The sequence below is a fragment of the Lipophrys pholis genome, assembly GCF_963383615.2.
Source record: "Lipophrys pholis genome assembly, chromosome: 7".
In the NCBI taxonomy this organism is placed as follows: domain Eukaryota; kingdom Metazoa; phylum Chordata; class Actinopteri; order Blenniiformes; family Blenniidae; genus Lipophrys; species Lipophrys pholis.
In genome coordinates, this window is record NC_137638.1 from 241585 (window position 1) to 268445 (window position 26861).

The 26861-nt window shown below is 50.1% G+C and overlaps 1 protein-coding gene across 1 annotated transcript; it reads left to right on the plus strand.

The window, feature by feature from the left end:
* Nucleotides 1–1412: 1412 nt before the first annotated feature.
* Nucleotides 1413–26861, plus strand: LOC308111556 (hamartin-like; the record flags this gene model as incomplete). The annotated part of the gene is made up of 19 exons (XM_080466515.1): nt 1413–1521; nt 1593–1696; nt 1771–1923; nt 2227–2371; nt 2785–2939; nt 7419–7492; nt 7589–7731; nt 8066–8139; nt 8711–8810; nt 8881–9125; nt 9192–9328; nt 12230–12365; nt 12774–12944; nt 14663–14845; nt 14949–15059; nt 15192–15314; nt 15759–15946; nt 24364–24507; nt 24576–26861. The coding sequence occupies 19 exons, from the start codon at nt 1413–1415 to the stop codon at nt 25087–25089; spliced, it is 3009 nt and encodes a 1002-aa protein (XP_080322641.1). The 3' UTR covers nt 25090–26861.

Genomic DNA, 26861 nt, shown 5'->3' on the forward strand with positions numbered 1-26861 from the left:
GGAACTGATAGAAACTGATAGAACCTGATAGAAACTGATAGAACCTGATAGAACCTGATAGGAACTGATGGAACTGATAGAAACTGATAGAACCTGATAGGAACTGATGGAACTGATAGAACCTGATAGAACCTGATAGAAACTGATAGAAACTGATAGAACCTGATAGAACCTGATAGGAACTGATGGAACTGATAGAAACTGATAGAACCTGATAGAAACTGATAGAACCTGATAGAACCTGATAGAACCTGATAGAACCTGATAAAACCTGATAGAACCTGATAGAACCTGATAAAACCTGATAGAAACTGATAGAAACTGATAGAACCTGATAGAACCTGATAGAACCTGATAGAAACTGATAGAACCTGATAGGAACTGATGGAACTGATAGAAACTGATAGAACCTGATAGAAACTGATAGAACCTGATAGAACCTGATAGAACCTGATAAAACCTGATAGAAACTGATAGAACCTGATAGAACCTGATAGAACCTGATAGAACCTGATAGAACCTGATAGGACCTGATAGAACCTGATAGAACCTGATAAAACCTGATAGAAACTGTCTCCAGAATGTTCTGCTCAAGGTTCTAAGTTGTCGTACCTGTACCAACATTCTCCTACAAAGTTTATTTTTCTAGATGATAAACTTTGTGTGGGAAGTGACGTATTATCTTCCAGGACCTTGAGTGCTTCAGCAGCTTTCGGAATGAGGTCCTGGATTTCCGCCGCTCCGGAGGTCCGTGAAGGCGTCCAGGTTGATTGACAGCTGCAGGTGTCGTATTACAGCAGGGGGCGTGGCCTGAGGCCAGCGTGGAGCAACAGGTCTGAAGGTAACTCGGCTGTTTTCGTCTGTTCTGCTGCCGCTGTTGTTGTTGTTGTTGTTGTTGTTGTTGTTGACCTGGAGCCTCTCCGCTTGTTGCTGGAGCGGGACGGAACCTCCGCCCGCCGCGGCGAAGCTCCGCCACCTCATGAACAACTGCACCCACACACACACACACACACACACACACACACACACACACACACACACACACGGCTGTTGGCCCGTTAGCTTAGCCGCTAACGTGGAGCTGTCAGAGGTTAGCTGAGCGTGACGTCACTGCGACTTACGCAACACCTCTGACGACACAGGTGGAGATTGCACAATCTGTTCAAGTAATCAGACTACTCGATTATTTCACTGAAATGCTTCTTAATTGTTTGAACTTTTTATTGGTTAATTTAAAACTTCTGCTATTACTTTTAAAAGTTGTTTATCTAAGTTTAATTGTGTTGTAAAAATATTACTTTGAACTTTGAATGTTAGCATTACAGCTGCTAACTCACTGCTAACATATATTTACGTTACTTTGTTAGCCATGGTAGTTGGCGTCCTCAGGTGAACTGTACCTGTGTTGCAGGATGTCCCAGGAACAGATGAGTATCCCCGAGCTCCTGCTCTCATTGGACAGTTCAGAGCTGCAGGAGGCGGAGCTAGTGAGAGCAGCAGTCAACCAGCAGCTGAATTCAGGTGAGTGTACCTGAATAGTGTGTGTGCGTGCGTGCGTGCGGCGTGCTCTGACCTGTGATGTGTCCTCCCAGACAGAGGAGGCGCTGTGCTCCACTCACTGGTGGAGTTCTACCTGGAGTCCCTATCCCATCAGGCGGTGCTGCTCCTATCCTCCACCAGGGAGCGCCATCACAAGGTGAGCAGGCTGCCAGAGGGGTGTTGCCGGGTGTTTCTCTGTGATCATGTGACCTTGTGGCCCCGCCTCCTCAGCCTCTGTTGGAGAAGCTGAACGAGTGTCTGGGCAGACCTGGATCCAGAGTGGCGGCGTTGACCCTGCTGGGTCACCTGGTCCAGAAGCAGCCGCCCTGGGTTCACCTGGTCAGCCGCTCGCCGCTGCTGCCGTCGCTGCTGCGCTGCCTCAAGGTAGCTGGCGCTAACTGTAACTCCCGCCAACACTCACACCAGCAGTTCCAGCTGATCGGGTTATTGATCTCCTGCACAGGATGGTATCGGCACTGTGACTAGTCACGTTTTGAATACTGCAAGTAATCACAAAAGTAATCACATTACACTTCAGCTCACCAGTAAACTTGATCGATCGGGGTGGTGTTCTGATCAGTCGTGGTGGAGGAGAGATGTTACTGAATGTTGTAATGATTTGTTTGTTTGTTTGTTTGTTTGTTTGTTTGTTTGTTTGTTTGTTTGTTTGTTTGTTTGTTTGTTCAGACGGACAGTGACGTGGTGGTCCTGATCACAGGAGTCCTGGTTCTGATCACCCTCCTACCCATGATCCCTCAGGCCGGAAAACAACACATCTATGATTTCTTTGACGTGTTCGGACGCCTCGCATCCTGGAGCTACAAAAACCCTGGTAGGGGGCAGTACAGAGGGTCGTACAGGTTGTCAGACAGTAGGGGGCAGTACAGAGGGTAAGACAGTAGGGGGCAGTACAGAGGGTAAGACAGTAGAGGGCAGTACAGAGGGTAAGACAGTAGGGGGCAGTACAGAGGGTAAGACAGTAGAGGGCAGTACAGAGGGTAAGACAGTAGGGGGCAGTACAGAGGGTAAGACAGTAGGGGGCAGTACAGAGGGTCAGACAGTAGGGGGCAGTACAGAGGGTCGTACAGGTTGTCAGACGGTAGGGGGCAGTACAGAGGGTCGTACAGGTTGTCAGACAGTAGGGGGCAGTACAGAGGGTAAGACAGTAGGGGGCAGTACAGAGGGTCAGACAGTAGGGGGTAGGTAGGACAGGATCCAGTATCTTGACGTGGTCTCCTGGTGCAGGTCTGGTCCCCGCGGTGCAGCTCATCCACCTGCAGGCGGCGCTATACTCTCTGTTCCACCGGCTGTACGGAATGTTCCCCTGTAACTTCATGTCCTACCTGAGACTGCACTACAGCATGAAGGAGAACTTGGACACCTTCCAGGAGGTCCTCAAGGTCAGTGCAGACCCCTGGGAGCGCTTGTGGTGCTCCACTGCCCCCTGGTGTTCAGACCAGGGGCAGGCGCTCCTCTCAGTAACAGGAGGGGCGGAGCTTCAGCAGGAGCTGGACGCTGCTGTTCCGTGTTGTTCCAACCCCGCCTACATTTTAACCGTACTGTCTGCGGTGGAACCGCGCGACAGAGATGCCTGCGCTTTCCCGTACCGTACCGTATCCTACCATATTGTATCGTATCTTACCATACTGTACAGTACTGTACCGTGTCATACGAAAGAACCAGGTTCTAGATCTGGTCCAGGGCCAGACTCAGCACCAGTTCTTAGTCTTTCCACTGCCAAAGCCCCGACCAGACAGGAGCTGAACTGCTGCTACGCTGGTCCCAGACGCATCATCAGCTGGGGGCGGAGTTATCTCTGGAGGTACCTCTGGAGTTATCTCTGGAGGTACCTCTGGAGTTATCTCTGGAGGTACCTCTGGAGTTATCTCTGGAGGTACCTCTGGAGGTACCTCTGGAAGTATCTCTGGAGGTACCTCTGGAGGTACCTCTGGAGGTACCTCTGGAGCTATCTGGAGGTACCTCTGGAGGTACCTCTGGAGGTACCTCTGGAGGTATCTCTGGAGCTATCTGGAGGTACCTCTGGAGGTACCTCTGGAGGTACCTCTGGAGGTATCTCTGGAGGTACCTCTGGAGTTATCTCTGGAGGTATATCTGGAGGTATCTCCAGAGGTATCACTACCTACTAGGAGGAAGCGAGGCTGAACCGTCTTTCTGTAAACTCCAGAGAACACGGAGCCCCAGAGCGGTTCTAGAGAAAGAAAGAAAAATAACTTGAGGGAACGATATAATAAGTGGTTCCCTGAAGGAAATAATACGAGGGAACGGAATCATTTAATCTGTGTTCGTGGAGCCGCGGCTCTGGAGATGCTGCAGAGCTCCACCTGTCAGTCAGCTACGTCAGGTAGAATTCAGAAGCAGTTTTCCTTTGTAGTTTATTTTCCACCCTTTTCATGGTGACATGACTCTAACTACCTCCACCTCCTGGTCTTGTTTCACCTTCTGACCGCCGGCTGAGGAGCTGCAGCCGCTGAGCAAGGCAGGGGGAGGCAGCAGGGGGAGGCAGCAGGGGTGAGGCAGCAGGGGTGAGGCAGCAGGGGTGAGGCAGCAGGGGGGAGGCAGCAGGGGGGAGGCAGCAGGGTGAGGCAGGAGGGTGAGGCAGCAGGGGTGAGGCAGGAGGGTGAGGCAGGAGGGGTGAGGCAGCAGGGTGAGGCAGGAGGGTGAGGCAGGAGGGGGGAGGCAGCAGGGGTGAGGCAGCAGGGTGAGGCAGCAGGGGGGAGGCAGGAGGGTGAGGCAGCAGGGGTGAGGCAGGAGGGTGAGGCAGGAGGGGTGAGGCAGCAGGGGGGAGGCAGGAGGGTGAGGCAGGAGGGGGGAGGCAGCAGGGGTGAGGCAGCAGGGTGAGGCAGCGGGGGGGAGGCAGGAGGGGGGAGGCAGCAGGGGGGAGGCAGGAGGGTGAGGCAGGAGGGGGGAGGCAGCAGGGGGAGGCAGCAGGGGGGAGGCAGCAGGGTGAGGTAGCAGGGTGAGGCAGCAGGGTGAGCCAGCAGGGGGCGCTGCGCTATGAGACGCTCCACAGAACTTCTTTCTAATGAAGCCAGACTTCTGGTTCCTCAGGAACTACTAAACAAACTACAAACTACTGGAAATGAAAGTTGGAGTTTTTAGAGCTAAAATGAGTCTTTTAATGTCTTCATGTGAAAGAGAACTGTAATCAGAGTGGTTACCTAGGTTACCATGGAAACGGCTGTAGAGCAGTTCTATCATTCTACACCTCCATTCCTCCATGTTGAAGCTTTTGATTCAGACACGTCCAGAAATAAAGTGAAAGGAGCAGAAAGTCACTCTGGAATGTTGGAATGGTGAAAAATAAGAGCCAAGATCATTCACACCTTATTATTGTCCCTCTATGTCCACTCTGGGGCTCTGGACTAAAGCAGGACGGACGTGAACAAACACCAACAGAGACAAGAGACGTAATGTCTTCTGGCTCTTTGGTGCATCAGAGGTTCAGGTCAGACTAGATGGAGCGACCCGGACTAAACCACTGGTCCAGTCCGTCTCCTGGTTCCTGGGTGAGCACAGGGACCCGGACTAAACCACTGGTCCTGTCCGTCTCCTGGTTCCTGGGTGAGCACAGGGACCCGGACTAAACCACTGGTCCAGTCCGTCTCCCGTCAGCGTCAAATTGGTGAAATCAGTGACGTATCACGTTCTGGAGTGACGCAGTGACGTAGCTCTACTGGCTCCGCTAACGCTGGAAAGAGAACCGGTTCTTTGGTGGTGCTCATTTAAGAACCGGCTCTGGCACCGGCCCTGAACTAGAACCTGGTTCTTTTCGGTGGAAAAGCCCTACCTGTGACACAGTTTCTGATTGTGAACAGCAGCGTCCAACTCCTGCTGGAGCTCCGCCTCCTCTTCCTGAGAGGAGCGTCTGCACCTGGTCTGAACACCAGGGGGCAGTGGAGCACCACATTTCAATAAACCAGTTCACTAATCAACCAGTGAGCACAAAGCAGAGGATGAGAACCGTACCGTACTGTACTATATATCATACTGTACCATATATCGTATCTTACCGTACCATATATCATACCGTACCATATATCATACGTACCATATATCATATCTTACCGTACCATATATCATACCGTACCATATATCATATCTTACCGTACCATATATCATACCGTACCATATATCATATCTTACCGTACCATATATCATACCGTACCATATATCTTACTGTACCATATATCGTATCTTACCGTACCATATATCATACCGTACCATATATCTTACCGTACCATATACCGTATCTTACCGTACCATATATCGCACCGTACCATATATCGTATCGTACCGAACCATATATCGTATCGTGCCGTGCCGTACCGTACCATATATCGTATCTTACCGTACCGTACCATATATCTTACCGTACCATATATCTTACCGTACCATATATCTTACCGTACCATATATCTTACCGTACCATATATCGTATCTTACCGTACCATATATCGTATCTTACCGTACCATATATCTTACCGTACCATATATCGTATCGTACCTTACCGTATATCGTACCGTATCATATATCGTATCGTACCATACTGTACCATATATCGTATCGTACCTTACCATATATCGTATCGTACCGTGCCGCACCGTACCATATATCGTACCGTACCATATATCGTATCGTATCATATATTGTACCGTACCGTACCATATATCGTAGCGTACCGTGCCGCACCGTACCATATATCGTATCGTACCATATATCATACCGTACCATATATCGTATCGTACCGTGCCGTACTGTACCATATATCGTATCGTACCATATATCGTACCGTACCATATATCGTAGCGTACCATATATCGTACCGTACCATATATCGTACCGTACCATATATCGTACCGTACCATTTATCGTACCGTACCGTACCATATATCGTAGCGTACCGTGCCGTACCATACCATATATCGTATCGTACCATATATCATACCGTACCATATACCGTACCGTGCCGTACCGTACCATATATCGTAACGTACCATATATCATACCGTACCGTGCCGTACCATATATCGTAACGTACCATATATCATACCGTACCATATATCGTACCGTACCGTGCCGTACCATACCATATATCGTATCGTACCATATACCGTACCATATATCGTATCGTACCATATACCGTACCATATATCGTATCGTACCGTGCCGTACCGTATATCGTACCGTACCGTACCATATATCGTACCGTACCATATATCGTACCGTGCCGTACCATATATCGTAGCGTACCGTGCCGTACCGTACCATATATCGTATCGTACCATATACCGTACCATATATCGTATCGTACCGTGCCGTACCGTATATCGTACCGTACCGTACCATATATCGTATCGTATCGTACCGTGCCGTACCGTACCATATACCGTACCGTACCATATATCGTACCGTACCACACCATATATCGACTGATAGAGACTATCATAGACCACACGAGTCCACCATAGATGAGTCCACCATAGACAACCCCAGACCATCATAGACCAACCTGAGTCCACCATAGACTACCCCAGACCATATAGACCACCCAAGTCCACCATAGACGAGTCCACCATAGACAACCCCAGACCATCATAGACCAACCTGAGTCCACCATAGACAACCCCAGACCATCATAGACCAACCTGAGTCCACCATAGACAACCCCAGACCATCATAGACCACCCGAGTCCACCACAGATTACCCCACACCATCATAAACCACACAAGTCCACCATAGACTACCCCAGACCACCATAGACTACCAAAGACCACCACTGACCACCTGGGACCTCCTGCTGTCTCCTGATTGGCTGCCTGGCTGAAGTTGTTTCACCTGAGTCTTTCTTTTTCACAGCCGATGCTGCAGCAGGTCCGGGTTCATCCCGAGCTGGTTTCAGGGACTCAGGACTACGAACTGGACCCGTCCAGGTGAGTCCTGTCCAGACCTGGACCTGAATTCAGATGTTTCTCTGATGCTCCCCTGTTGGTTCCGTCTAAAACTGTCGTCCCGGCTCCTGCCTGCAGGTGGCGCTGCTTCGAGGTCCATGACATCGTGTTGGAATGCTCGCGGGTTTCTCTGGACCCGCTGGAGTCGTCCTGCGAGGACGACGTGTTCTCCTCCTCCCAACCTCCTCCTCACCTGCACCTCTGCTGCACTCACAACTCCGGTCAGTGTCACTGTCACGTGGAGCAGGAGGAGGAGCAGCAGGGGGGTGGGAGGAGGAGCAGCAGCGGGGGGAGGAGGAGGAGCAGCAGCGGGGGGAGGAGCAGCAGGGGGAGGATGAGCGGGGGGAGGAGGAGGAGCAGCAGGGGGGTGGGAGGAGGAGCAGCAGCGGGGGGAGGAGCAGCAGGGGGAGGATGAGTGGGGGGAGGAGGAGGAGCGGGGGGGGGGGGGGGGGCAGGGGTGTTGGAGGAGGAGGAGCAGCGGGGGGAGGAGCAGGTGCAGGAGGAGTAAATCAGTGAATCAATGAACTGAACTTGTTTCTTTTCTTAAAACCGCAGATTCAGTCTGTCCGTCACTGTCACCAAGCCCCGCCCACACCCAGGTGAAGTCACCAAGCCCCGCCCACACCCAGGTGAAGTCACCAAGCCCCACCCACACCCAGTTAACTTCTGGTGTGTGTGTGTGTGTGTGTGTGTGTGTGTGTGTGTGTGTGTGTGTGTGTGTGTGTGTGTGTGTGTGTGTGTGTGTGTGTGTGTGTGTGTGTGTGTGTTTTCAGGCAGATGATGTCAGATGGAGCCCCTCCTCCCACTGTGGGCTCTCCACTCCGCCTCCTGACTCTTCAAGCTCCGCCCCACCACTGACCAGGACCGCCTCTCTGTCAGGTGACGTCAGTTGTGTGTGTGTGTGTGTGTGTGTGTGTGTGTGTGTGTGTGTGTGTGTGTGTGTGTGTGTGTGTGTGTGTGTGTGTGTGTGTGTGTGTGTGTGTGTGTGTGTGTGTTGATCCTGCACACCGACTGTGTGTGTGTGTGTGTGTGTGTGTGTGTGTGTGTGTGTGTGTGTGTGTGTGTGTGTGTGTGTGTGTGTGTGTGTGTGTGTGTGTGTGTGTGAGAGCAGGTATGAAAAGTCCCTTGCCAGCCTCCGTCTCTGTGACTCCGCCCACTGAGGACAGTAGCCAGGTGAGCTGCTCCTTCACATCCTCACAGTTGAAGTCTCCTCCAATCAGAGAGCAGGACGGTTCTTCAGGCTTTCAGCCAATCAGAAAGCAGGAGTCAGGAGGCTTGAGTGACGTCATCAGCAGAGCCGGTGAGCCAATCACCTGGCAGGTGTGTGTGTGATATTATCGTTTGTTTACGTTTCTGTTTTCTGTTTTCAGAATTAAAAGCTGAGGAGGCTCCGCCCCCTCACCCCTCTCTGCCCCCCCCCCTCACTTCCACGCCGAGCCGTGAGGCCTCGTCTTCAGGCTCCCTCACCCTCGCCCCTTCTCACCTTTTCCCCCACAGACTGGAGGAGGAAGGAGGCCCCGCCCATGCGGACGGTGGCCCCGCCCCTTCGTATGAGCAGCTGTTTGAGCTCGCGCTGCCGCGTGCCGCCACACTCTTCATCAGGACAAAAACGAAGGTAGCGCTCACTGATCCCGGGGTCCTGATGGTCTGATGTGTGAAGTGACGTGTGACGCTCCTGCAGGAGGCGCTGGAGAGGTCAGCCGGCCAGCAGGAGGCGCTGCAGGAGCAGGAGGAGGAGCACGCCGCTGTCTCTCCACTGAAGGTCCTGGACCAGCTGATCGTCTACGGAAACAACGCTCATCAGCACCTCCTCCGGAGGTGAGACACCAGGATCCAGTACTGGTACTGGTACTGGTACTGGTACTGGTACTATGTACTGGCAGGTAGCTAAAGAGTACTGCTCCAGAACCTTTGACAGGAAAGGAAGGTTGGAGATGGGCCTGTAGTTTGAGAGAAGGCTTGTGTCTAAGTTTGGCTTCTTAATGAGAGGTTTAATAACTGCTAGTTTAAAGGATTGGGGCACAGAGCCTATTGTTAGAGACTGGTTAATAATTACCAGTATAGAATTATTGATTAGTGGCAGTGCCTCTTTCAGAATTCTAGTAGGAATTGGGTCCAACAGGCTAGTAGTTGGTTTAGCAGAAGAAATAAGGGAGTTTAGTTGGACTAGTTGTATTTGCTGAAAGCATTCCAGATGACTGTTAGGTTTAACCAGTTCCTCTGTTATGGGGCTAACGGACGGTAGGGTTTGATGGATGGTATCCCTAAGCCTTGTCATTTTATTTTGAAAGAACTTCATGAAGTCCTCACTACATATATTGATAGGAATGGTGGGCTCAACACTATTTTGGTTCTTGGTCAGTTTGGCTACAGTACTGAAAAGAAAGCGAGGGTTGTTTTTGTTTTCCTCTATTAAGGATGAGTAGTAATTAGTTCTACTTCTACTCAGAGCTTTCTTATAAGTTTTGAAGCTATCCTTCCAGGCTATATAATCTAGCTCTGTTTTTGTTGAACGCCAAGTTCTTTCTAATCTACGGGAGCGTTGTTTAAGCTGGCGGGTTGATGAGTTAAACCATGGGGAGGACTTTTCCTGTTTGTTCAGTTTCATTTTTTGAGGAGCTATGTCGTCTAGCGTTGTTTTTAGCATATCTGTCAGACTGTTTGTTAGGTATTCAATGTCTGAGCTAGCAACAGTATACGGGTCAGGAAGATCCACTACTGATTCTATAGCAGAGGGAATTCTTTCCTTGAATTTAGTTACTATGTTATCAGAGAGAGACCTGGTTAACACGGCTTTAACCGGAGGGTTAGAACTATTTAGAACAAAGTCAAAGGTTATTAAGAAGTGATCTGACAGGAAATCATAGTGAGGAGAGATGGTCAGATGCTCTATATTCAAACCATAAGTTAGAATAAGGTCTAGGGTGTGGAGATGTTTCTGGGTAGGCCCGTCTACTACCTGAGAGAAACCTAGAGAGTCAAGTGTAGATCTAAAGCTGCACTGAAACGATCATTTTCTAGGTCAACATGAACATTGAAGTCTCCTACCATGATAACCTTATCTTTAGTCAGGGCTACATCTGACAACAATTCAGAGAATTCAGTTAGAAAAGGTGAAGAAGGTCCAGGAGGACGAGAAATGATTACAGATTCTACAGAATTTACTATTTTATTTGACGGGTGTGGCATGGTCATGCTCAGACTCTCAAAAGAACTAAAGTTGGGTTTAGGGTTAATATTAATTAGTAAGTGAGAGTTCTAGATGGCTGCCTCCACCCTCCTCCACCACCTCCACCCTCCTCCACCACCTCCACCAGCTATTTGAGTGTTAGTATGACTTGGAGGGGAGGCTTCATTTAGACTAACATACTCATCTTTACGTAGCAGGTTTCTGTTCATCCAAAGAGATCAATGTTGTGTTCGGTTATCAGATCATTGACTAGAAGAGCTTTGGATGATAAAGATCTCATGTTTAGGAAACCACATCTCATTTGTTTGTCTTGATTTTGTCTAGTTTCACACTTGATACGTATGAAGTTTTTGTAGTCATTAGAAGTAGTTTTCCTAGGTTTAGATAGTTTTATACTTGTGGTGGTCCGAGGGATAGACACAGTCTCTATGGGATGTTTAACTAAGTTAGCTATGGTTGGTGACTGCCCAGAGGGAAACTCAGAGAGGCGTGTAGGACTGCCACTCTGTTGCCTGGTCCCCACTCTGCTACGTCAGGATGGAGGAGCTAAGCTTTTAACTCTGTTTCTAGATAAGAGGTACGCTCCATCCAACGTGGGATGGATGCCGTCCCTCCTGATGAGACCAGGCTTGTCCCAGAAGGACTTCCAGTTATTAATGAAGCCTACCGAGTTACTGGGACACCACCCTGACAGCCAGCGGTTAAAAGATGAGGCTAAACATCTGGTCCCTGATGAGGTTTGGGAGGGGGGGGGGGGGGGGGGGGGGGGGCCAGAGAAAACTACTTGGTCTGAAATGGTCGGCGGTATGTGCACACTGACTCTACGTTAGCTTTGAGGACCTCAGACTTCTTCAGGCGAACGTCGTTTCCAACGCAGTGGATTATAATCCCTTTAAATCTCCGTTTACTCTTGGTCATTAGCTTTAGCTGGGACTCTATGTCGCCTGCTCTGGCCCCAGGCAGGCAGCTAACTGTGGCCGCTGGTTGTCCTAGGTTAACGTGTCTCACTATAGAGGAGCCAATAACCAGCGTGTCCTTCTCAACCAGCGTGTCCTTCTCAACCAGCGGCAGTCACCCAACCGCCCTGTTCCCCCGGCTGCTCGGGGGCCACTAAGGGGGGGCCACTGAGGGGGGGCTAGAGTTAGCAGCTACCTGCGCTGCTAAGCTAGAACGCTCCGCTCCAGCTAAACCTGGCGGGGGGCTACTAGCTACAGCCTCCAATGAGTGAATGTGATGAGCTGTGTAAAGCGCTTTGGGGCGGCTGTCAGCCCTTTTACCATGTACTCCGTACTGGCAGGTAGCTACTGCTACTCTGAAGTAGAGGTACGGTATACATAGCAGTTTGAACTGATCTACACCGGAGCTTCAAACCACTGCTTTTATTTTCTGTCCACTGTGATGTAAAGAGCGTGTGTCCAGCAGGGGGTGCTGCTCTGACTCATCTTGCTGGTCAGTTTAGAGGAGGATGCGGCAGCAGTCCTGGCTCCGCCCCCTGCTGGTTGACCTGAGTCCTGTCTCTGTCCTCACAGGTCGTCGGCAGGAAGTCGCTCGGGGGATGGGAGTCTCTCTGGAGGTAAACAGCAGAGCATGAGGGTTAGGTACCTGGAGCTAACTCACCTGGTGAACCAACTGGAGGCTCTGGTCACACTCGTTGACACGGCAACGGTTCAGTTCAAAACAAAACACTCATATTGTTTTCAGCATGTGCTTACGTGATGTAGTAGTTGTGCACATGCTCAGTAGAGACAAACAGAATAATCTCCTCCTGGACTTGGTAGCTTCATAGTTGACAGTCGCCGTGGCAACAATCCAACTCGGTCGTAAATCCGTCTGTTTCTGGTGTAATGCCAGATTAACACCAGATTAATAAAACCATGTGGAGGATGTTTTACTGTGAACACACACTTCCAGACAAGATGATTGTCGTCATTATTTTTTCTCTTTGTGACATTTTTATTGTGTGTGTGTGTGTGTGTGTGTGTGTGTGTGTGTGTGTGTGTGTGTGTGTGTGTGTGTGTGTGTGTGTGTGTGTGTGTGTGTGTGTGTGTGTGTGTGTGTGTGTGTGTGTGTTAGGCCTCGCCCCCCCCGGGGGAGGAGCTTCAGTCCCTCAGGAGTCAGCTCCTGCTGGTTCATGGTCAGCTACAGTACGAGCGCTTTAAGCGGCAGCAGCACGCCGTCAGGAACCGCCGCCTGCTGCGCCGCGTTATCAGCGCCACCACCCTGGAGGAGCACAGCGTCGCCATGGTAATCCCTCAGAACTGCTGGCCACGCCCACTTCCTCTTCTCAGAGGACAGCCATGACGTTGTTCTGTCGTTTGTTGAAATGAGGCAGAATTCCAGCCGGACTCTGGTGCAGCTCACTGTGGGGTCCCACAGGGGTGGAGTCAGTCCCACAGGGGTGGAGTCACTCCCACAGGGGTGGAGTCCCACAGGGGTGGAGTCAGTCCCACAGGGGTGGAGTCCCACAGGGGTGGAGTCGGTCCCACAGGGGTAGAGTCCCACAGGGGTGGAGTCGGTCCCACAGGGGTGGAGTCCCACAGGGGTGGAGTCCCACAGGGGTGGAGTCGGTCCCACAGGGGTGGAGTCGGTCCCACAGGGGTAGAGTCCCACAGGGGTGGAGTCGGTCCCACAGGGGTGGAGTCCCACAGGGGTGGAGTCCCACAGGGGTGGAGTCACTCCCACAGGGGTGGAGTCCCACAGGGGTGGAGTCAGTCCCACAGGGGTGGAGTCCCACAGGGGTGGAGTCGGTCCCACAGGGGTAGAGTCCCACAGGGGTGGAGTCGGTCCCACAGGGGTGGAGTCCCACAGGGGTGGAGTCCCACAGGGGTGGAGTCGGTCCCACAGGGGTGGAGTCGGTCCCACAGGGGTAGAGTCCCACAGGGGTGGAGTCGGTCCCACAGGGGTGGAGTCTAGGACCCTTTCATTATTACTTAATCTCAGAGGGGAACGTTCTGTGGGTGTTTGTCAAACATCTCAGTCTGGTACAGGAGGTCAACAAGGTCAGGAGGTCAACGGGGTCAGGAGGTCAACAAGGTCAGGAGGTCAACAAGGTCAGGAGGTCAACGGGGTCAGGAGGTCAACAAGGTCAGGAGGTCAACGGGGTCAGGAGGTCAACAAGGTCAGGAGGTCAACAAGGTCAACACGGTCAACAAGGTCAGGAGGTCAACGGGGTCAGGAGGTCAACAAGGTCAGGAGGTCAACGAGGTCAGGAGGTCAACAAGGTCAGGAGGTCAACAAGGTCAGGAGGTCAACGGGGTCAGGAGGTCAACAAGGTCAGGAGGTCAACGGGGTCAGGAGGTCAACAAGGTCAGGAGGTCAACAAGGTCAAGGAGGTCAACGGGGTCAGGAGGTCAACAAGGTCAGGAGGTCAACGGGGGTCAGGAGGTCAACAAGGTCAGGAGGTCAACGAGGTCAGGAGGTCAACGAGGTCAACAAGGTCAGGAGGTCAACAAGGTCAACAGGGTCAACAAGGTCAGGAGGTCAACGGGGTCAGGAGAGTCAACAAGGTCAGGAGGTCAACGGGGTCAGGAGGTCAACGAGGTCAGGAGGTCAACAAGGTCCAGGAGGTCAACGGGGTCAGGAGGTCAACGGGTCAGGAGGTCAACGAGGTCAGGAGGTCAACAAGGTCAGGAGGTCAACAAGGTCAGGAGGTCAACGGGGTCAGGAGGTCAACAAGGTCAGGAGGTCAACGGGGTCAGGAGGTCAACAAGGTCAGGAGGTCAACAAGGTCAGGAGGTCAACAAGGTCAGGAGGTCAACGGGGTCAGGAGGTCAACAAGGTCAGGAGGTCAACGGGGTCAGGAGGTCAACAAGGTCAGGAGGTCAACAAGGTCCAGGAGGTCAACAAGGTCCAGGAGGTCAACAAGGTCAGGAGGTCAACAAGGTCAGGAGGTCAACGGGGTCAATAAGAAGAAGTGAAGGGATGAGGATTTTCCCATCAAACAAACTGTGTTTGTGTGTCAGAGGGCTCAGCTGGTGGTGCAGGAGGCGGAGCTCCGCTGTCTGAAGGAGAGTCTGCAGGAGGAGCAGAGGAGGTTCACCCAGTTGCAGCAGGACTCCTCCACTCACACACACACTCTGCACACACACAACCAGCACCTCCTGCTGCAGCTGCAGGAGGAGCAGAGGGAGGGTCAGAGATTGCAGGTACACACACACACACACACACACACACACACACACACACACACACACACACACACACACAGTAAGTAAAATGAGTTGTCTGCTCTGTGATTGGCTGTTTCAGAGTGAGCTTCAGGAGTGTCAGAGCAGGATGAGGGATTTGGAGGCGGAGCTTCAGAAAGTCAGCAACAAGGCTTACAATGCTGAACATCAACTGACTCAGCTGTCAATCAAGGTGAGGACTCCTTCCATTGGCTGAGCTTCCCTCAGGGGTAAATGTGAGGGCAGGTCATCGTCTTAGTGTCACTGACTGTCCTGACTGACCCCCCCCCCCCCCCCCCCCCAACCCCCCACCCCCCCACCCCAGCTGAGCAGCAGTGAGCAGCAACAGCAGCAGCTCTTCCTGATGAACCAGCAGCTTGTCGTCTTCAGAGAGACAAACCGAGTTCTGAGTGAGCAGCTGGATGCAGAGCAGACACACAGCTGGACGGTAACACCACCCATACACCACCACATAGCCCCCACACACCACCACCAGTAACCCCCCCCCCCACACACCACCACCAGTAACCCCCCCCCCACAACACCACCACCAGTAACCCCCCCCCACACACCACCACATAGCCCCCACACACCACCACCAGTAACCCCCCCCCCCCACACACACCACCACCAGTAACCCCCCCCCCCACACACCACCACATAGCCCCCACACACCACCACCAGTAACCCCCCCCCACACACCACCACATAGCCCCCACACACCACCACCAGTAACCCCCCCCCCCCCACACACACCACCACCAGTAACCCCCCCCCCACACACCACCACATAGCCCCCACACACCACCACCAGTAACCCCCCCCCCCACACACCACCACCAGTAACCCCCCCAATGAGTGCGCATCTGTGACACGATCCCTGTGTTGTCAGGAGGCGTCCATGCTGCAGTGCAGTCTGGGTAAGGAGTTCCAGCAGCTGAAGGAGAGCGAGGAGCAGCACAGACAGAAGCTGGAAGCAGCCAATCAGAGGACTGTAGATCTGGAGACCCAGCTGGTCAAGAAAGATCAGCTGATCCAGGACCAGAAGAAGCTGCTGGAGGACACCAAGGCCCAGAGCAGGTACCGCTAACCTGAAAACTAGCTAACTGCTAACCACTAACTAGCTAACCACTAACCAGCTAACTGCTAACCTCTAACCAGTCCCATATGGACAGCAATGTTATACTGTGGGTCAACTAATCGTCTGTCAATCTGCACTGAGGCCAGGGGCAGTGGTTATCTGGGCCCGGTTGATCAAAACTAGTTACTTTAACTACCGTTAAATCCTTAACCCGCCGTTAGCTAACCGACCGTTAAATATGTGTTGTTTAAAACATGGTTAGTCATCCCGTTAGTTAACGTCGCTGTTAAAGTTAACTGTGAGGTTAACAACAGTGGTTAGTGTCCCTGACGCTGCTACACCCAATGCTCCACCCAAAGCTCCGCCCACTTTCAAGTCTCCGTGCCTCTGTTTTGTCTTCAACATAGTGGTGGAGGCAGCGCAGTGTTTTTATCTGATCTATTAAACTACCATAAACCATGACAAACTACCATAAACCATGACAAAGTACCATAAACCATGACAAACTACCAAACTACCATAAACCATGACAAACTACCATAAACCATGACAAAGTACCATAAACCATGACAAACTACCAAACTACCATAAACCATGACAAACTACCATAAACCATGACAAAGTACCATAAACCATGACAAACTACCAAACTACCATAAACCATGACAAACTACCATAAACCATGACAAAGTACCATAAACCATGACAAACTACCAAACTACCATAAACCATGACAAACTACCTTAAACCATGACAAACTACCATAAACCATGACAAACTACCATAAACCATGACAAACTACCATAAACCATGACAAACTACCAAACTACCATAAACCATGACAAACTACCTTAAACCATGACAAACTACCAAACTACCATAAACCATGACAAACTACCATAAACCATGACAAACTACCTGCTGCCAGGATGTTAAAGTAGAAGATGAAAACTGAGCTGGAGGATCAGAGGCTTCATGGTTCCTCTTCTTCTTTAATCTGACCAGAGAGAACCATCTAGAGAGAACCATCTAGAGAGAGAACCATCTAGAGAGAACCATCTAGAGAGAACCATCTAGAGAGTGACCAGAGAGAACCATCTAGAGAGAGAACCATCTAGAGAGTGACCAGAGAGAACCATCTAGAGAGAACCATCTAGAGAGAGAACCATCTAGAGAGTGACCAGAGAGGACCATCTAGAGAGAACCATCTAGAGAGAACCATCTAGAGAGTGACCAGAGAGAACCATCTAGAGAGAGAACCATCTAGAGAGTGACCAGAGGGAACCATCTAGAGAGAGAACCATCTAGAGAGTGACCAGAGAGAACCATCTAGAGAGAACCATCTAGAGAGAGAACCATCTAGAGAGAACCATCGAGAGAGAACCATCTAGAGAGTGACCAGAGAGAACCATCTAGAGAGAACCATCTAGAGAGTGACCAGAGAGAACCATCTAGAGAGAACCATCGAGAGAGAACCATCGAGAGAGAACCATCTAGAGAGTGACCAGAGAGAACCATCTAGAGAGAACCAACTAGAGAGAACCATCTAGAGCAGGGGTGTCAAACTCAGATCCTCGTGGGCCGCAGCCCTGCACGTTTTCAATGTCTCCCTCCCCTGAATGTCCTGATGGTTCATCACCACATTCAGCACAAAGCCAGATAACGAGCTGCTCATTGCAATCAGCTGTGTTGAAGCTGGGAGACATGGAGAACGTGCAGGGCTGCGGCCCTCGAGGCCTGGAGTTCGACACCCCTGATCCAGAGAGAACCATCCAGAGAGAACCATCTAGAGAGAACCATCCAGAGAGAACCATCCAGAGAGAACCATCTAGAGAGAACCATCTAGAGAGAACCATCCAGAGAGAACCATCTAGAGAGAACCATCTAGAGAGAACTATCCATAGAGAACCATCTAGAGAGAACCATCTAGAGAGAACTATCCAGAGAGAACCATCTAGAGAGAACCATCTAGAGAGAACTATCCAGAGAGAACCATCTAGAGAGAACCATCTAGAGAGAACTATCCAGAGAGAACCATCTAGAGAGAACCATCTAGAGAGAACCATCCAGAGAGAACCATCCAGAGAGAACCATCTAGAGAGAACTAGCTAGAGAGAACTATCCAGAGAGAACCATCTAGAGAGAACCATCTAGAGAGAACTATCCAGAGAGAACCATATAGAGAGAACCATCTAGAGAGAACCATCCAGAGAGAACCATCCAGAGAGAACCATCTAGAGAGAACTATCTAGAGAGAACTATCCAGAGAGAACCATCTAGAGAGAACCATCTAGAGAGAACCATCCAGAGAGAACCATCGAGAGAGAACCATCTAGATCAGGGATGGGCAAACGTTTTGACTCGCGGGCCACAATGGGTTCTAAAATGTGACCGAGGGTTCCGGGCCAGGAGCATTTGGGCCGGATATACTAAAGTATTCCATGTAGTGTGTTCAAAGCTCACAGCACAGTAAGAACACTACAACCCAGTTTATTAACCGTCTTTCAAATGTGAAGAAAAGCTGTGATCAGTTCATACGTGTGTCTCAGGGAATATGAAAGATATGGTGTTTCCATAGTATATCATGATACTGGGAGGAGGAATGTAAATAGATTAAAATATCAAGACTGCATCTGTTTTTAATAAGTTTCAATCGAAGGTGCAAAGTTAAAGAAATCAACATTTAATGAGAAATGGAATCACTTTCAACACTGAAAACTTATTATTACACAACGATATACTGAAGCTCACTAATATCTCCTAGTGTTAAACCTCCAGACTCGTGGCTGGGTTGTCCTGACCTCTACACACTCGCCTCACGCCCAAACAGAACACGTGTCTCTTTACCAAGCACACGGACATAGGCTGTTTTAAATATCCTCCCTGCAGCTGATCATTGAGATTAAGAGCGATGTGCGGCTCCTGTACCGCTGCTGTGTGTAAATACTCATTACTCTTAATTAAAAGACCACTTCCAAACTTTCCTTCTGCATTTTTTCATAACAGCAGAACAACTCACCCGTTCCAGTGGAACAGTGTTGTTGGTCTCCTTCCTGCCGGTGCATCAGAGTCTGGACTTAGTTCTGTTGTGGAGATTCTCAGGACCGATCTGAGGTGTTGGTCTGTTAACTTGGACCTGTGAGGGGCTTGGTTGAGTTCCATGACGCTAAACGTCTGCTCACACACGAGGTGGAGCCAAACAACAGCAGCGTCCTCGGTGGCGTCCTCCGGAGGTTTGGAAACGAGGTCTCGTTCAGTGAAGCAGAAAAGTCCTTCAGTCTAAGAGACTTGAACTTCTCCTTTGAGACGGAGTCAGACTGAAGATCCTTCAGTTCCTATTGCAGCTCCTGCGGTTCTGATCCGGGGTCTTGTGACAGGGGACAGGACACCAGTTGAAGTGACTTGTTTTCAAAATCACAGAACCGACGGCAGAATCCTGTGAGCAGGTCGTCCAGTCATCTGCAGTATTTCTTCGCCTCTTTCTGCACGACTAGTGTGGGGATGGGCGACAGATTTGTTTGACGAATAAAAGCAGCTGGAGAATAAAAGCATCTTGGATTTGAAGACTCTCACATTGGTGAACATGTGGTACACAAACTGATCTTCCCCCTGGAGCTTCACCTTCAGATCCTTCATGTGTGAAAATATGTCCACAGCCAGTTCGTGTCGCTCAGCTCGGGGGTTCCTCCCATTTCACCATTAACTCCAGAAACGAGCGACTCTCCTGTCTGAGCTCCCAGACTCGTTGGAACACTTTCCCCAAACTGAACCGGCGGACGTGAGAGAGGTAAAGTAGGTCCTGGTGATCCGCATCAGGTTCTTCCAGGAACCTAATGAACTGAGGATGATGAAGTCCTCGCTCGTATGAAGTGAACAAGTTTTCCAACTGGATCCTCGACGTGATGAAGCTGTAATCCAGACTGACTCAGAGACTCCTGATGAACGATGCAGTGAAGAGAAACAACATCCTGCTCAGGGTTTCTTCTTTTCCTTAATCCTGGATTATTTTCAGCAGCCCGACGGTTCTCCAGTTAAACTTAACGATCCCTCCGTGGTGACATTGGTGAGTTTACTCCAGGGAGCTTCGTTCTCTGGATGACAGCAGACGCCTGCTCATATCAGTCCTCTCCTCACGTTTTCCCTTTCAGTGATTCCACGCTCCATAGCTCCTCCGTCATCTCAAACTGTCGTTAATCCCTCGGATTAAGATGAGGAGCTGAGCGGTGTGTTTTATGTCGTTACTTTCATCCAGTGCTCGTGAATAGAACCTAAAGGACTCCGCCTTTTTGTTTAACTCGCTGACTAGATCTGCGTCAATCAGTTCCAGGCGGCGAGTCACTGTCCTGCGTGCTAAAGGGACCTTTTCTAACGTGTCTTTGCTCTCCGGACACGAGAGACCTGCTGTCTCCACCGTAACTCGCCTTCGGAGGAAGGCTTGCTAGCCTTTGCTAATTTGAAATAACTTGTCTTGGTACTTGACTCTTGAATTGCAGTTGGTCGGTGAAAAAGGTTCTGTTGACTCTGTAAACTAACCTCTGTAAACTAGCTGCTAACCTCTGTAAACTAACCTCTGTAAACTAGCTGCTAACCTCTGTAAACTAACCTCTGTAAACTAGCTGCTAACCTCTGTAAACTAGCTGCTAACCTCTGTAAACTAACCTCTGTAAACTAGCTGCTAACCTCTGTAAACTAGCTGCTAACCTCTGTAAACTAGCTGCTAACCTCTGTAAACTAGCTGCTAACCTCTGTAAACTAACCTCTGTAAACTAACCTCTGTAAACTAACCTCTGTAAACTAGCTGCTAACCTCTGTAAACTAGCTGCTAACCTCTGTAAACTAACCTCTGTAAACTAGCTGCTAACCTCTGTAAACTAGCTGCTAACCTCTGTAAACTAGCTGCTAACCTCTGTAAACTAGCTGCTAACCTCTGTAAACTAACCTCTGTAAACTAGCTGCTAACCTCTGTAAACTAGCTGCTAACCTCTGTAAACTAACCTCTGTAAACTAGCTGCTAACCTCTGTAAACTAACCTCTGTAAACTAGCTGCTAACCTCTGTAAACTAGCTGCTAACCTCTGTAAACTAACCTCTGTAAACTAGCTGCTAACCTGTAAACTAACCTCTGTAAACTAGCTGCTAACCTCTGTAAACTAACTTCTGTAAACTAGCTGCTAACCTGTAAACTAGCTGCTAACCTCTGTAAACTAACCTCTGTAAACTAGCTGCTAACCTGTAAACTAGCTGCTAACCTCTGTAAACTAACCTCTGTAAACTAGCTGCTAACCTCTGTAAACTAGCTGCTAACCTGTAAACTAGCTGCTAACCTGTAAACTAGCTGCTAACCTCTGTAAACTAGCTGCTAACCTGTAAACTAGCTGCTAACCTCTGTAAACTAGCTGCTAACCTCTGTAAACTAGCTGCTAACCTCTGAGCAGGAGCCGCCCGTTCTTGTGTCGACTGCTTGCTAGCATAGTTAGCATGCTTCGCGGCAAAGTGACGGCTGATTTTGTTCTCTTTGAAAAGCGCAGCAGCTTCCTAGCATATCAGACATACAGCCGGCGATCGGACTTCAGTGAAGAAGTCTTTTGTTGTCCACTCCTGATTAAAGACTCGGCCGTCCCTGTCCTCTGTCCTTCTCTTTGGTCCACTCCTGATTAAAGACTCGGCCGTCCCTGTCCTCTGTCCTTCTCTTTGGTCCACTCATGTTCACAGAAGAGCTCAAATGGTGACAAGAAACAAAGTGAAAAATAAAGAGAAATAAAGTGAAATAAAGAGAAATAAAGTGAAATAAAGAGAAATAAAGAGAAATAAAGAGAAATAAAGTGAAATAAAGAGAAATAAAGTGAAACAAAGAGAAATAAAGTGAAATAAAGAGAAATAAAGTGAAATAAAGTGAAATAAAGAGAAATAAAGTGAAATAAAGAGAAATACGCGCCACTCCAACAACGGTCAATGTGTTTTGAGTGCGCCATCTATTGGGGAACGTGGGCATTGCAGGGAAAGGGGAAAATGAAGGAGGTTTTTAGTTCGGCGGGCCGGATTAAAAAGCCTAACGGGCCGTATGTGGCCCGCGGGCCGTAGTTTGCCCATGTCTGATCTAGAGAGAACCATCTAGAGAGAACCAACTAGAGCGATAACCAACTAGAGAGAGAACCAACTAGAGAGATAACCATCTAGAGAGAACCAACTAGAGAGAGAACCAACTAGAGAGATAACCATCTAGAGAGAGAACCAACTGGAGAGAACCAACTAGAGAGATAACCATCTAGAGAGATAACCAACTAGAGAGAACCAACTAGAGAGATAACCAACTAGAGAGATAACCAACTAGAGAGAGAACCAACTAGAGAGAGAACCATCTAGAGAGAACCAACTAGAGAGAGAACCATCTAGAGAGAACCAACTAGAGAGATAACCAACTAGAGAGAGAACCAACTAGAGAGAGAACCAACTAAAGAGAGAACCATCTAGAGAGTGTACTGAGAGAACCATCTAGAGAGAACCATCTAGAGAGAGAACCATCTAGAGAGTGGACTGAGAGAACCAACTAGAGAGAGAACCAACTAGAGAGATAACCAACTAGAGAGATAACCAACTAGAGAGAGAACCATCTAGAGAGAACCAACTAGAGAGATAACCAACTAGAGAGAGAACCAACTAGAGAGAGAACCAACTAAAGAGAGAACCATCTAGAGAGTGTACTGAGAGAACCATCTAGAGAGAACCATCTAGAGAGAGAACCATCTAGAGAGTGGACTGAGAGAACCATTTAGAGAGAGAACCATGTAGAGAGAGAACCATTTAGAGAGAGAACCATCTAGAGAGTGGACTGAGAGAACCATCTAAAGAGAGAACCATCTAGAGAGAGAACCATCTAGAGAGTGGACTGAGAGAACCATCTAGAGAGAACCATCTAGAGAGAACCATCTAGAGAGAGAACCATCTAGAGAGTGGACTGAGAGAACCATCTAGAGAGAACCATCTAGAGAGTGGACAGAGAGAACCATCTAGAGAGAACCATCTAGAGAGAACCATCTAGAGAGTGGACTGAGAGAACCATCTAGAGAGAACCATCTAGAGAGTGGACAGAGAGAACCATCTAGAGAGAACCATCTAGAGAGAGAACCATCTAGAGAGAGAACCATCTAGAGAGTGGACTGAGAGAACCATCTAGAGAGAACCATCTAGAGAGTGGACAGAGAGAACCATCTAGAGAGAACCATCTAGAGAGAACCATCTAGAGAGTGGACTGAGAGAACCATCTAGAGAGAACCATCTAGAGAGTGGACAGAGAGAACCATCTAGAGAGAACCATCTAGAGAGTGGACTGGGTGACCAGAGAGGGTGGAGACGCCCCGTAACTCTGCAAAAAGTCCTATTTACTCAAACCAGGTCATCACGAAGTGTAAACAGTCGACCATCGAGGACTTTGGGACAGGCTCCAAGCCACAGTATACCTCCAGAGACCTCCAGAGGTACCTCCAGAGACCTCCAGAGGTACCTGCAGAGATACCTCCAGAGACCTCCAGAGGTACCTCCAGAGACCTGCAGAGGTACCTCCTGAGACCTCCAGAGGTACCTCCAGAGACCTCCAGAGGTACCTGCAGAGATACCTCCAGAGACCTCCAGAGGTACCTCCAGAGACCTGCAGAGGTACCTCCTGAGACCTCCAGAGGTACCTCCAGAGACCTCCAGATATACCTCCAGGTACCTCCAGAGATACCTCCAGTGATACCTCCAGATATACCTCCAGAGATAACTCCAGAGGTACCTCCAGGTACCTCCAGAGATACCTCCAGAGTTACCTCCAGAGTTACCTCCAGAGATACCTCCAGGTACCTCCGGAGTTACCTCCAGAGTTACCTCCAGATATACCTCCAGAGGTACCTCCAGAGATACCTCCAGAGTTACCTCCAGAGTTACCTCCAGAGATACCTCCAGGTACCTCCGGAGTTACCTCCAGAGTTACCTCCAGATATACCTCCAGAGTTACCTCCAGAGGTACCTCCAGAGATACCTCCGGAGTTACCTCCAGAGGTACCTCCAGAGATACCTCCAGGTACCTCCAGAGTTACCTCCAGAGTTACCTCCAGATATACCTCCAGAGTTACCTCCAGAGTTACCTCCAGAGATACCTCCAGGTACCTCCAGAGTTACCTCCAGAGTTACCTCCAGATATACCTCCAGAGTTACCTCCAGAGTTACCTCCAGAGTTACCTCCAGAGATACCTCCAGGTACCTCCAGAGTTACCTCCAGAGTTACCTCCAGAGTTACCTCCAGAGATAAGCGTAGCTCCTGTCTGTCCGGGGCTTTGACAGTGGAAAGACTGAGAACTGGTGCTAAGTCTGGCCCTGGACCAGATCTAGAACCTGGTTCCTTCTGGTGGAAAAGCCCCCTGTGTGTGTTTGTGTTCCAGGTGTGAGCTGGCGTCCTCTGAGAGTCGTTGTGTTTCTCTACGTGGTCTGTGTCAGGCGTTACAGTCGGAGATGCTTCACCTGTACAGTCAGATCCACCTGGACACACACACACACACACACAGCCACCCACCGGACGTCAGCAGGTGAGCTCAGATCTTCACTGGGTGAATCAGGTGTGTGTGTCTGGTCTAAAGCTTCCTTCTGTCCGCAGGCCCAATGGAGGTTACAAGCCCCGCCCCTTCTCTCCTGCTGTGGGCGTGGCCAACGGCGGCGTAGAGATGCTTTCCTCCTCCCCCCTCGCTCACTCTCCCCTCGAGTCCCCCCTCGCCGTCGGCTCCTTCCTGGAGCAGCATGCCCGCCAGCTGTTTGGACCGGCCAATCAGAGCCAGGAGGAGGCGGAACCACAGCATGAAGCAGAAGAGGAGGAGGAGGAGGAGGTGGAGGAGGTGGAGGCCCTGACTGAGAGTCCTCCTCTGGGTCAGGAAGTGGTGGAGGCCACACTCCTCACTAGGAGCCCCCTGACTGAGCCTCCAGGCAGAGCTGGACCCCCTGCTACCTCCTCCTCCTCATCCTCCACCTCCACCTCCACCGCCGCCTCCTCCACCTCCACATCCACCTCCACCGCCGCCTCCTCCACTGCCTCCACAGACCTGACACTCGCCGTTCGACAGCGAAGACATGAGCTGAGCATTATGGACTACAACGAGATGCTGCCTGAGTTCTGAGGAGTGAGGGGGTGGGGGGGGTGGGGGGGGTGGAGGTTCTCACGATAAAGGTCCTCAGGGTGGAGATCCTCAGGGTGGAGGTCCTCAGGGTTCCTTTCTGGGTCATTTGAAGCTGTAACACAGGTGTTCCGTGCGGCAGGGGGCGGGGCTTAAGTCATGACGTCTCATTGGAAGACGTTGGAGTGACTGAAGCTTTTCTTGAGTTTCCATGACGACGACAGTCTAAACGCCCAGGAGGAAGCAAAGGGGCTCTCCGTCACGTCAAAACTTTGAGCGAGTGTCCGCGTCGTCTCCGTCGCGTCGTCTCCGTCGCGTCGTCTCCGTCATGTCAAAACTTTGAGCGAGTGTCGTCTCCGTCGCGTTGTCTCCGTCATGTCGTCTCCGTCATGTCGTCTCCGTCATGTCGTCTCCATCACGTAAAAACTTTGAGCGAGTGTCGTCTCCGTCATGTCAAAACCTTGAGAGTGTAGTCTCCATCGCGTCGTCTGTGTCATGTTGTCTCCGTCACGTTGTCTCTGTCATGTTGTCTCCGTCACGTCAAAACCTTGAGTGAGTGTTGTCTCCGTCGCGTTGTCTCCGTCATGTTGTCTCCGTCACGTTGTCTCCGTCACGTCGTCTTTGTCACGTCGTCTCTGTCACGTCGTCTTTGTCACGTCGTCTCCGTCATGTTGTCTCCGTCACGTCAAAACTTTGAGCGAGTGTCGTCTCCGTCGCGTTGTCTCCGTCATGTCGTCTCCGTCATGTCGTCTCCGTCATGTCGTCTCCGTCATGTCGTCTCCATCACGTCAAAACTTTGAGCGAGTGTCGTCTCCGTCATGTCGTCTCCGTCGCGTTGTGTCCTTCGCGTAAAAACTTTGAGCAAGTGTTGTGTCCGTCACGTTGTCTCCGTCACGTTGTCTCCGTCACGTTGTCTCTGTCATGTTGTCTCCGTCACGTCAAAACCTTGAGTGAGTGTTGTCTCCGTCACGTCGTCTCCGTCACGTCAAAACTTTGAGTGAGTGTTGTCTCTGTCGCGTTGTCTCCGTCATGTTGTCTCAGTCATGTTGTCTCCGTCACGTTGTCTCCGTCACGTCAAAACTTTGAGTGAGTGTCATCTCCGTTGCGTTGTCTCCGTCATGTCGTCTCCATCACGTCAAAACCTTGAGTGAGTGTTGTCTCCGTCACGTCGTCTCCGTCACGTCGTCTCCGTCATGTTGTCTCCGTCACGTCAAAACTTTGAGCGAGTGTCGTCTTCGTTGCGTTGTCTCCGTCACGTCATCTCCGTCATGTCATCTCCGTCATGTCATCTCCGTCATGTCGTCTCCATCACGTCAAAACTTTGAGCGAGCATCGTCAACACAACACTAAAGTTCAACCAGGAAGTGAAGCGGCCGTGTGACCTCCGTCCTAACGAGCTGCTGCTCGCCTTGGTGCTCGGCCAATCACTTTGTTTGGTTCATGAATCACTTTGTTTGGTTCATGAGTCACTTTGTTTGGTTCATGAGTCACTTTGTTTGGTTAACGAATCACTTTGTTTGGTTCATGAATCACTTTGTTTGGTTAACGAATCACTTTGTTTGGTTCATGAGTCACTTTGTTTGGTTCATGAGTCACTTTGTTTGGTTCATGAGTCACTTTGTTTGTTTTAATGAGTCACTTTGTTTTAATGAACCGGGTTTCTTTGTGAACGATTCAGTCAGAAACCATCTGATGGTAGAAAATATTTGATTTTCCTTAAATTGTTGCAGCGAATCGACGTCGTCTGATTAAACTGAACGAATAAAGACTCAAAC